Here is a 12,183-nt window from a genome sequence, read left to right on the forward strand (position 1 = left end):
GTCCTTCACAGGGCAACACAGACACACACATTCACACCTACGGACACTTTCGAGTCGCCAATCCACCTGCAACGTGTGTTTTTGGACTGTGGGAGGAAACCGGAGCACCCGGAGGAAACCCACGCGGACACGGGGAGAACACACCAACTCCTCACAGACAGTCACCCGGAGCGGGAATCGAACCCACAACCTCCAGGTTCCTGGAGCTGTGTGACTGCGACACTACCTGCTGCGCCACCGTGCCGCCCCTCTAAGCATTCAGTAACAAAATATTTTATTATTATTTTGGAGCAATTCTATTGCTCTATTCATCATGAATGTTTCACACAGTGTGAAGAACAGCTGCAGTGTTCAAATGATGTAGTAATCTAAAAATAAAAAATACATGTTATTCTTTGAACACCAACAATGTGAACCATTCATTCATTCATTGTCTGTAACCCTTATTCAGTTCAGGGCGGCGGTGGGTCCAGAGCCTACACGGAATCACTGGGTGCAAGGCATAAACACACCCTTTAGGTCCTTCACAGGCCAACACACACACTCACACACTCACACCTTTGAACACTTTTGAATCGCCAATCCACCTACCAACGTGTGTTTTTGGAGCATGGGAGACACCAGAGCACCCAGAGGAAACCCACGCAGACGCAGGGAGAACACACCACACTCCTCACAGACAGTCACCCAGAGGAAACCCACACAGACACAGGGAGAACACATCACACTCCTCACAGACAGTCACCCGGAGGAAACCCACGCAGACACAGGGAGAACACACCACACTCCTCACAGACAGTCACCCGGAGGAAACCCACACATATACAGGGAGAACACACCAAACTCCTCAGACAGTCACCCAAAGGAAACCCACGCAGACACAGGGAGAACACACCACACTCCTCACAGACAGTCACCCGGAGGAAACACAAGCAGGCACAGGGAGAACACACCACACTCCTCACAGACAGTCACCCGGAGGAAACCTACGCAGACACAGGGAGGACACACCACACTCCTCACAGACAGTCACCCGGAGGAAACCCACGCAGACACAGGGAGAACACACCACACTCCTCACAGACAGTCACCCGGAGGAAACCCACGCAGACACAGGGAGAACACACCACACTCCTCACAGACAGTCACCCAGAAGAAACCCACACGGACACAGGGAGAAAACACCACAATCCTCACAGACAGTCACCTGGAGGAAACTCACGCAGACACAGGGAGAACACACCACACTCCTCACAGACAGTCACCCGGAGGAAACCCACGCAGACACAGGGAGAACACACCACACTCCTCACAGACAGTCACCCGGAGGAAACCCACGCAGACACAGGGAGAACACACCACACTCCTCACAGACAGTCACCCAGAAGAAACCCACACGGACACAGGGAGAAAACACCACAATCCTCACAGACAGTCACCTGGAGGAAACTCACGCAGACACAGGGAGAACACACCACACTCCTCAACGATAGTCACCCAGAGCGGGACTCGAACCCACAACGTCCAGGTCTCTGGAGCTGTGTGACTGTCACACTACCTGCCACCTGAACATGAACCAATAGCCTACTAATTCTGACTGAAAGCTGCTAAAGCTTTTGAAAGGACATTGGGGTATTATGGGAAATGTAGTGCCTGTTTTTGTGAAGTGTTCTGTATTTCTGCAGCAATCCTGAATACAATTTCCTTCTTATCTCTGTACATGTACCTGGAAATTATTGAGTCAGTGTTCCTGTCTTCAGGTTAAATAAGACATGAGTCTAGGCGCATGTCCATATGCACATAAGACGACCTCTTGGAAGATCAGCAGGTTCTTTATTTTCTTAAAGCGTTGGGGAGCAGTCCCCCGTGGACTCACTCACAAAGACACAAGCCACAACATCAGCTTACATAGTCACCTTTTTAGGGTGAGATCATCTCGCCCCTCCTTTTTTTTTTTTATTAGGTTGCATTCCATAGGACACAAAATGGTACCCTTATCTCCTCAAGGACGCAGTATATCATAGGAGCCCAATTAAAAAGTATTCTTGTCTTCTAAGGAAGTCGTATTTCATACTGTACCAGACAATCTCATGCTACGGCACTCTCCTTTTTTTTCTACAGAGTTCAGGCCTGAGTTATAAACTCCAGTATCCCTTTGACCATATATTGATATGTTTATCTCTGTATTATTTGTTTATTACAGTCACATGTCTCTATATTCTTGCCTCTGTGGAAATGTCCAATGCCTGATCTATGAATAAGTGGATTCATATATTTTTCATATGCTCACTTTTTTCCTAATTCTCCATCAGTACCATGCAGTGGAAAATTGGCAAATCACCCAAGATACTTTTTCTAAACTCTTAACACAGCAACACAACTACATCACGCAAGGAGGCAAATAGTTAATTTGTACCTGTGGTGTGTGTAGGAGGAGTATTGTGTGCATTTTGAAATGTAGAGTTGGTATTTTTTAGAACAAAATGTGGTTTGGAGCAGAACATAGCTATTTGGCCATTTGCGTGATGTAGTTATGTTGCTGTGTGAGTTCAGACAAAGTGTCTTAGTTGTTGGTAAATGCTTGTTAGCAATTGTATGTATACAAAAAAATATATACAAACAAACAAATATTCCCCTAAAACTGATCGTAGAATCGTCCCGGGACAGTTTCAGACCCTCACCGAGTCAAACACTCTCCATCACTTTGTCTAAATCTTATTTAATAGAATAAAGGAATAGAAAAAAAAGGATGGTGTTAGATTCTGGGTAAAAAGGAGAGTCACATGCAAAGGGCAGATTGTTATCACTTACGTCTGACACTTACCTCCCACAAATGTTTTTGTCTGAAAAGAAAATCAAAAGAAAGTAAGAAAAAGAAAAAAAAACTCAGTTTCATTGAATCCATTTTACTGGTCTGTTTATTTAGCTCTAGTACATACAGCCTGCAGCCTCAAGCACGAGCTCTGCTCATTTCAGGACACTTACACGACACATAATACAAAGCCACTGGACGTGGAGACACAGCTCGACTGATAAGAAATAGCAATAAACAAAAATATCTTTTTCTGTTGTATTTTGTTGTTCATTCTTGTTGTTTTTTGACAGAACGGCACACATTATGAAACCTTCCCGAGAAAGAAAAAAAACAGGTCTATGGTGCAACGCTCTACTGCATCATAACGTGACCACACAAAAACTCTTTTCTCAACATAAAATATGACAAAATAACTCAGACAAACAGAACCACTGTCTAATCAAGTTTAGGTCATGTCCTGCACACATAAGGTACACGTTCTTTCAGTAACACCACCACCTCAGTTCCGTTTGCAAAACCAGATAAGGTTGTTTTCACTAATCGATAAGAGATAAGGCCTTTTATGAACCTGGGGTTTGCTCTGAATGGGTGTCATACCTGCGTTTTGTTTTAAAACTGCACTTGTAACAATAATGGCATTTTTAATGCAGTAAATTAAAGGAACTGTCCTGTTCAAATATGTTTATTTTTGTATTTTTTCTAAACATTTTATGTAAACATTTTATTGACTTTACTACAGTGGTTTGTATTTTTTAACAGTTATTGCAAATTTAGATTATTGTCCAGTGCTTGGACCCCGTTATTGCTGACTTCAGTTTTAATTCCATTTCTGTGATCTTTTAGTTTCTTTGCTTTTACTTACCCTTTGTTTTGGTTCTCATTTCACACCAGAGTCCACCTCGTACTTCACCTTCTGTGTCATTTTGTTGCTGTTATAAGAACAATTGAATACTGCTATTATTTTTTTGATTAATTGATTTATTTGAGTTCCTAATGTGTTCCAGCTCACAGAAACCTGGATTTGGAAAAGTTGGGACGTACTGTAAAAAGTCGTATTTAAGAAAATACAAACAAAGAAAATATTTCCAATGTTTTTACTGAAAAACTAAAAAAAATTGCATTTTGTGAATACAAACACATTCAAATTCAACGACTACAACACACTACAACAAAGTTCCTTTTAATGACCTTTCTTTTAATGGCACACTTTAAGTGTTTGGGAACTGAGGATACCAATTGTTGCTATTTTACATGTACACCTCCACATCTAGGTTATATCTAGGCATATGTACTGTATACCCACCCTACCACCCACAAAAAAAAATTAAAAGAACAAATAGACAAACACACACACACCCCACTCCCCCATACATTGACTTGAGAACTTTTCAGAATACAAGATAAAGTGTGAACTCATCTGATCACAGCACACATTTCCACTCTCCTTCAGACAACTTGAGATGGGCCTGGACCAGAAAACTCAGCAGATTTCCTGCATAGGGCTGATGTTTGGATAAAGTTTTATGTTGCATTTCTCAGTGCAGTTGCAGACCATGTTTACCACAGTTTCTAAGTGCTCCTCAGCCCATGTGGCTATATTTATCACAGTAGCATGGATGCTATCTGAGGGCTCACGGTCATTCAGCAGTGGTGTCCAGCCATGTCCCGACAGAATGAGGTTTCTCTGCAGTTCCTCAATCTTCCCCAGTGTTACGGACGGTAGACGGTGAATGGCCTAAACTCTTTGTGATCTTGTCCAGTTTAAACTCTTTGCCTATTCTCTCACAAAGGTCTCACCAAAGTGGTGTCCACATCCCGATACCTGCAAAGCTTCAAGAGGAATCACTCACCACAGAGTCCTGTTTTTACTGCACTGTATCAGTCAGGGTGATAAAATTGAAGTTTTCCAGATTTTAGATTTGTCCTCATTTCCAAAATGTGCCTTTTGTCTATTGTTTGTATTTGTTTCTTACCAATTTTGTGCTATTTTTGGTTAATTTCCTAAGTGCTTGGATCCCATTTGCTGCATGCACTTTCAGATTTTCAGTTTGCCCATCACTCCACGTTTTCCTTCTTTGTCTTCTTCACTGGATGTTAGCTACATACTGCAGATGTGGGTTACTGCACACCGTTTCCAAAATGTTCTTGAACTGTAATGGTTTCTTTTTTGGTTTAATAAGGTACACATTATAAACCCTAACTGTGCCACATGTTCTATGATGGTAACAATCGGTATCTGCAGGCTGCCAGCTCATCATTTCCTCCACATTTCTCTGAATACTCCTGTGAAAATGTTTTGCTTTGTTTGGTATCAGCCATGTCCAGGCTTCCCGAGTCAGGTGTTTGGCCAGGCAGCACACCTAAGTGGGGTTACATGGGTTGACCATGGGCTATCTGGGTTCAAGGTGACTGGGGTATTGTTGTTTATAATGGTAAATGCATGTTGGGATCCAAGTAATAAGATTTGAACTCTAATCTTTTGATTGATTTTGTACCTAGTTCCAATTCCTACAGTTTAATTGTGTCAGGTGGTAATCATAAGAACTATATTGGGAAGTTATTTGGTTATGGATTGGGTGGCACTGTGAATAACTCTGCTGCCCTTCACAGGGTTTGATTCCTGACTTATACATGAACACCATGCTACACCAGCATGACCACCAGAGTCCTTAGGTAAGACTTGTGACACTGTATTTATCTGAATCTGAAACATGAGCATCTGTCAAATGCTGTAAATGTCATAACAGTAACTGCAAAGTGGGACGTGGCTTCCAAAAGTGCTCAGACCCCTAAAATTACTACTCGCACATCCACTCTTATTCAAAGCCATTAGGGTCTGTCCATTCCTGACGTCCTACAGCGTGACAGAGGTGTGCCTGGAGCTCGCAGAGCTGTAGAGCGAGCCGATTCTGTAGCGTGAGAGAACGTTCCTGGACACTAGGCCCTTCTTGAAGAAGGACATGAGGAGGTGGTTCCTGAACTTCTTGCCAATGAAGGCATAGAGGATGGGGTTGATGGCACAGTGAATGAAGGCCAGGACCTGGGTCACATACATGGCCACTTCCAAGTTGTCCCTGCTCCTGCAGGTGTCCTCCAGCAGGTTCCCCCTCATCAGTGTGTCGATCAGCTCCGTGATGTTGTTGGGCAGCCAGCACAACACAAAGGCCAGCACCACACACAGGATCACTCTCATGGCCTTTTGTTTCTGGCTGCTTCTGGAGTGGTAAAGCGTGGCCGCTGTCGAGCCGTAGCAGAACAGCATGACCATCAGAGGCAGGAAGAAGCCCACAGTGTGGCGGAGGACCCTCAGAGCCAACCTCCATTCATCCATCAGCTCCACAGTCACGTTCTCATAACACATCACTGTGTAGGACTCGATATACAAGGCTTCTCGCTGCACCACCTACGACAACAAAATTAGACAATGCCGCCTTAAAAGAGCAGTCAGACATTTTAATTTCAAACCCCACAACATCTAAACAGCCCTGTTCAGAGCAGCTGTTTTCAGCGCCTGTTCCTTTAAATGATAATGAGCCGCTCACTGTTCACCCCATCCCCAAGTGCACAGCAGGAGCCAAAGCTCAGGATTTTAGCTGTTTTCGCTCAGTTCTCTTTCTTCTCTGTTCTCGTTTTATCCGTTTTTACTCAGTGCTCTTATTTCTCTGCGCATGTTGTGTCTGTTCTGCTGCATTTAATCTCATCTTTGCACTCTCACAAACACGGGTCCAGTGTTGTGATTGGACAGACTTAGACGAGGGGGCGGGACAATTCTGCACTTAACCTCAGATGAGGAGCAGAATCAGCACAACTTGTTTTATCTCATGTTTTCAGATTAACTTTTGTTCTTGTCTTATCAAGTTGTGGTCTTGTTTCACAGTGTGTGGGTTGGTTGACTCCACATCCTCACATTAATGTGCAACAATGAACAAGTGAGTTTTTCATTAATATGTCCCCTTTAAACATGCTTGCCCCCATTTGGCATCTAGCGTAATGGTTTTATACTCGTAGGGACTGAGATGTCTTACCACAAACTCCTCTAGCAGGCAATGTAGAGTTGTATCTTTGCTACTTTTTTGGTTATGAAAATTATTGATTGCACCTTTGATACCCCTAGCATCAGGAGAAAGTTTGAAACAGTAGGTGTCGACTAATGTTTATAAAACATACAGTTCAGCAATTTAGCAAGAGACCATAAGTTATGTTACGTACCACAGGCAGGGACAGCAGAGCAGCCACCAGCCACATCAGCAAGCACACCACCCACACTAGGTGGCGCTGTTTGGAGATGAACTGAGTGGCCTTGACGATGGCAATGTAGCGGTCCACGCTGATGCAGGCCAGGAGGAAGACGCAGGTGTAAAAGGTGACCTCCTGGACGCCGGAGACCACTTTACAGAGGAAGGTGCCAAACTGCCAGTTAGACGTCTGGATGTACACCGCCCAGAACGGCAACGACAGGGAGAAGAACAGGTCGGCCAGGGCTAGGTTCATCAGATACACGTCCGTCGAAGTCCTGCGGCTCTCCATCGTACACACGACGTAGATCACCACGCTGTTGCCCAGCAGACTCAGGACGAACACCACTATGTAGCTGGCTGCAACCGCAGTGCTGTCCAGCATTTCCAAAGTGTTAGGGCATGGCGTAGCAAAGTTGTACTCGGTGAAGAGGTCTTCGTCCATGATGGTGGAGTTTGACTGGGCAAATTACAAAAAGAAAAACAATGGCTTTACCGCAGTTTCTTAATCAGCTGAAAAAGTGTATTTGAAGGAACTGAAATCGAAAACCTTCCTGAAAATACATCACCATGGGAAAAAATGTTCATGTTTTTGTTTCTGAGGAAAAGGATATTAAAGGAACTTAAAGGAACATATATTTTTTACTTTTATATCACTGCTTCAAAATCATTATGATGCTCCACTGACTTGTAATAGGAAGAATAGAGCCTCTGTCGTTTCTACTCTGGGCACAGCACTGCAGAAACTGCACTATGTAACTTTTGGACGAGGGTAGGAAACCAAGCCTCAATCCCCCCTTCCCTCCCCATTGATTACTGCAACTGTAGGGGGAGCTCAGGAGCAAAAATACTAAATCTGAGCGAGTGTTGGTTTAAAGGAACTCTGCCCTACCCGTCTCCAAATGTAGTACATAGTGCAGTTTCTGCAGTACTGAGCCTGGAGAAGCAACAAAAGAGGCCCTATTCTTCCTATTGCAGTTCAGTGGAGCTTCTCAAGCTATAATTTCTTTGTAAAGACCTTTGTTTGCTTTAGTTCTTAGTCAATTAATGCACATAGAAACCAATGAAATTACATGCAGTGCTCTGGAGCATTAGCTCTGCTGTAAAGCAATTGCTGGATGAGCAGGTGTCCACAACCTTTTGGCCACAAATGGCACTTTTCCACTGCATGGTACCTACTCTACTGGTCTCTTCTGGACTCCACCACCACAGCTCCCCCACGAAAGGCCCTGTCTCTAACGTGAACAGCGGGCTTTGGAAACCACAAGGGCGGCGGTAACATTAAATTGGCGTTGTGGTTGTTGTTTGGGACTGAACACAGCTCCGTCATCAGTTCAGACAGATCAGTAGAGTTTGTTCCTTCCTTGTTGCAGCGTCCAGCTCTTGCTGGATTCTTTCGTCGGCCACCGATCCAAGGAGCGTTTGAACCTCTTCAAAAGACCACGGCGTCATTTTACAAGCTGCCGTCGTGCGTCGGATAAAAACAAACGTGATCTCTGCTGCAGCTGGAGATTTTACAGATGGAGAGTTGGTGCTGGGCTCTCTCTGGACAATCAGGTTTACACACCACGGTTTTGTCCCTACACTACATTACTGTCACTAAAGGTACAAACAGTGTAGTGTATCTTTAAAGGTACAGCAGTGGTGATAGAGTCCAGTTCCCTAAAGGTTCACTACATTCTCTTCTCCAGAAGGAGAGAGGGATCTCTGTAATCTTTCATTATAGAACTGTGTCAAACACACATTTAAAATCTACAGTTATAAGAGATTAAGGTACAATTATGTTCTCTAACTAAAGGTACATAACATGTCCCATCCGTGTTGAATCCAAACGTAGCTAATGAAATAGAAAAAAGCCAAGTACAGCGGAGCCGAGTCGAGTCGAGCAGGAACCATGAAGTGGAAAAGTGCCAGTAGTTTGTGAGTGTATAAGACAATGCATTTGCATAAGTCAGGGAAATGTCAAAGGGGAATCAAAGGTGGAAAATGATTCAGAGATAAAGAGAAGTCCCTCTCAAGATGTGGGTAGAACACAAACAATGACCAAAATGTCAAACGTATTAAAAAATACCCTGCAGGGCTTCCCCAACGACTGAGTCCAAAAATTCTAAATAGAGATTAAAATAATTAAAGGCTGGTCTCTGATATTCGCACAGTGCCGTGTATTTGACCAAAACAGAGATCTCCCAGTGGACCATCAGCAGAATGTAAAGACTGAGCTGCAGTGTTCAAACAAAACTAGGAATGAGAACACTTCTTAAAACATATTTATAGTTTTCCTGTGATAGATGTATCACCAGAACACACCTTCACTTCACATGCCCCAGAAAACAGAACAGTGTATAAATGGCAACAGTTAAATGTTAAATGCTTAAGGTTTGTACTGAATATGTTTCTGTCGTCAGTCACAAACCGTCAGAGATCACACAAAGAGCGCAAGTGATGTCCTCTTAAATCTGGACAATACTTTTAAATGTTCCTCATCAGGGTCAGCTATGACCCAAAGGTTAGAAAAGTGGGGATAAGACCGAGAGGTCACTGCACTGTTTGAGGAAAATCAGAGCAGTGTGAAGGGAAGGTCCAGGGTTAAACTAGCACTCCAGAAAATGAATGGAAGTCTATATAATGTCCCCACAATTCACAGATAGATGTGTGTGTACCCGTGTCCACATTTTTGGGTACTGCTGTGCAATGATGATAAAAGCATAATTATTCAGCTTGGCGTCTTGATCATTTCCCACAGTGAAAGTGGTTTAATTTTAAGGTATTTAATTTTAAGTCATTTTTTTCTGGTAAAAATTACTTACAGCAAATGCATATGTTTTTAATCTAATGCCTGTCTCCAGGGCTCTTACCATGTTACAGTGTCCTTGGTCTGGAGATGCTCAGAGATGTCTGCTCAGCTCCTTTCGGTCCTCAACAGCGTTATCCTCGGGGGCTGCAGGCAGAATGAAGATGTTCACTTCAGGCAGGAAGATATGACTATGGTATTATTCTGACTGTGCGTTTACCACAGTATATTAGGCACACGTACTCACACACACACACTCTCAAAACACACACCCGCAGAGATAATATCAGCAGTTTCACAACTTCAAAGAAAAAACTGTGGAGGGGACTTGTGGTGCTGAATGTTGGAACAGTGCTTGTATCTGTTCTTAAGAGATACTGCTCTGTATAATCCATGAATGAAGGTTTTGCCCAATGTTTCTCCTGAATTTAAAGGTTTTCACCTGTTGTTTGGATTTACACTAGATAATAGAATATAGCTGTGCAATCTGATGGCATCCAGCCGCATAAACAGTAGTGAAGTCAAGCACTAATGGTGGATGATTAGTTCTGTCTGTGTAAGATATGCTGAGAATTATTAGCCCATACAAACTGGTCATTAACTAGAGGTCTGCATTTCCAGGAGGAAACGCGAGATGTTGCGCCGCCGAACCTCCCGTCCCCCGATCCGCGTCTTTTTCCATTTAAAGCGAGGTCGTCGGTAGGGAAACCCGCGTGGGTCACTAGGCCACGCTATGCTGAAGGAGTTGTCTGCTAAGCTGTTGGTAGTGGGATGTTAAGAGAGCACTCTTCCACAGCAGTTTACATTGGACTCAGTTTACATATGTAGCTCAGTAGGGCGTGAATGGAAAACGATACATTTTGAATTCCACCTTAAAAAACATTTCCACCTTAAGAAACCCAGAATTGTATTGAGATGTCCACATCGCAGGCCAAAAGAGTCTTAAAAGCAAAAAAATATGGCCAATACATTTTAAATACCACCTTAAGAAAAATTCCACCTTAAGAAACCCACAGTTCTATGGAGACGTCCACCTTTAAAAATGATCACTTGAAAGAAAGGTTAATATGTAGAAAGGTAGCTAATATATTACAAGGCGGTACTCTAAAAAAATCCACCTTAACAAACCCTGGATATTTAAGACGTCCCCCTTAAAAATGACCTTTAAAGTGTTAGAGACTGCTTATGTCCTTCACAGCTCTCCCCCCTCAGTCATTGCCTCTGCCCCTCCCCCTCCCCCTTCCCCCCTCTCTCTCTCACACACGCACGCTCACAGAATACAACTGACAGACTCATGATTCGATGAATTTCGACCAGGGGGGGGGGACCCTCCAAAAATCCTCAAATATCTCAAAAACTTTTCCAGGTCCAAAAATGAACGAAGCATACCGTAGCGACAAGGAGAATCTGGTGCTCGAGATGGTGTAAACATTTTTGCATTTTGAGCGAGAATTGATGGTGTAATTACGAATTAAAAACAGGCAAAGTTTTGAAAATCTGCGCGCCGACCCGCTCTTAAAATACATTGAGCTCTATGGGAGGAAAACCCTCCCAAGTGTCAAACAAAAATCCATAACTCAAGAACGGTATTCTCAAACGGTCTGATACTTACAGGTTTGAGAAAGGGCTAATTTCTCCAGCATTTAAAATTTAAATGAAGTGTGTAGGTGAAAGTATAAGGAAGTTATGGTGAAATGTTCGGCAGAAAATTGAAAAAGACAAAAAAATCATTTCAATGCGTTCCTATGGGAGCGTACCCACCCTCCGAACAAATGCTTATAGCTCGGAAAGATTTCCCCACATCACTTAACCGTATATACCGTTGCGACAAGGATCAATATGGTATAAAAAATATGCAGATTGAGTGAGAATTGAGCATGTTATGACGAGTTAAAAACAGGAGAAAAATTTTCTCTCTGAGCCGCTCTAAAAATACATTGAACTCTATGGGAGCCGAAACCGTCCTTAGTGCCGAACAAAAATTCATAACAAACATAATAATAATATGACTTACGGATAACAATATATTGCGCGCTGCTGAAGCAGCTTGCGCAACATAACTAGTAAGCAGGACACAAGCCTCTACAATTAAACCTACTTTTAACTGAGATATGCTGATGATTTTAATATTGTCACCTAATATTTATTAATTTTTTAATGTTGTTTTGTTTTTCAACAGAACATCATATGCTTCCCACAGTGCCATCCAACAGCCAGCATCCATTGGTGGATGGAATCTGTAACCCTCTCCCCCTGTACCTGCAGTAATGAAGTTCCTGACTGTTACACTGTTACACACCTGTTTTAAGGTTCCACTGACTGATGTACAAATGTAGCCATCA

General features: G+C 43.1%; 1 protein-coding gene across 6 annotated transcripts; it reads right to left on the minus strand.

Annotated features, from left to right (window-relative positions):
- Positions 1-2,971: 2,971 nt before the first annotated feature.
- On the minus strand, positions 2,972-11,048 carry cxcr2 (chemokine (C-X-C motif) receptor 2). 6 transcript variants are annotated; one of them, XM_066658921.1, is made up of 4 exons: positions 11,004-11,048; positions 9,906-9,988; positions 7,025-7,510; positions 2,972-6,218 (listed from the first exon to the last, which is right to left on the minus strand). In XM_066658921.1, the coding sequence occupies exons 2-4, from the start codon at positions 9,906-9,908 to the stop codon at positions 5,670-5,672; spliced, it is 1,038 nt and encodes a 345-aa protein (XP_066515018.1). In that variant the 5' UTR covers positions 9,909-9,988; positions 11,004-11,048; the 3' UTR covers positions 2,972-5,669. The 6 variants fall into 6 exon arrangements, with proteins under 6 accessions (XP_066515018.1, XP_066515022.1, XP_066515017.1 ...); XM_066658925.1 differs by lacking the exon at positions 11,004-11,048 and adding an exon at positions 10,856-10,922; XM_066658920.1 differs by lacking the exon at positions 11,004-11,048 and adding an exon at positions 10,842-10,909.
- Positions 11,049-12,183: the final 1,135 nt, after the last annotated feature.

Source organism: Hoplias malabaricus, unplaced genomic scaffold (genome assembly GCF_029633855.1).
Source record: "Hoplias malabaricus isolate fHopMal1 unplaced genomic scaffold, fHopMal1.hap1 scaffold_52, whole genome shotgun sequence".
Taxonomy (NCBI): domain Eukaryota; kingdom Metazoa; phylum Chordata; class Actinopteri; order Characiformes; family Erythrinidae; genus Hoplias; species Hoplias malabaricus.

Coding starts and splice junctions, on each gene's coding strand:
- cxcr2 (XM_066658921.1), bottom strand. Junction 6,219..7,024: donor CTCTGCTGTCCCTGCCTGTG/GTACGTAACATA, acceptor TTGTTGTCGTAG/GTGGTGCAGCGAGAAGCCTT.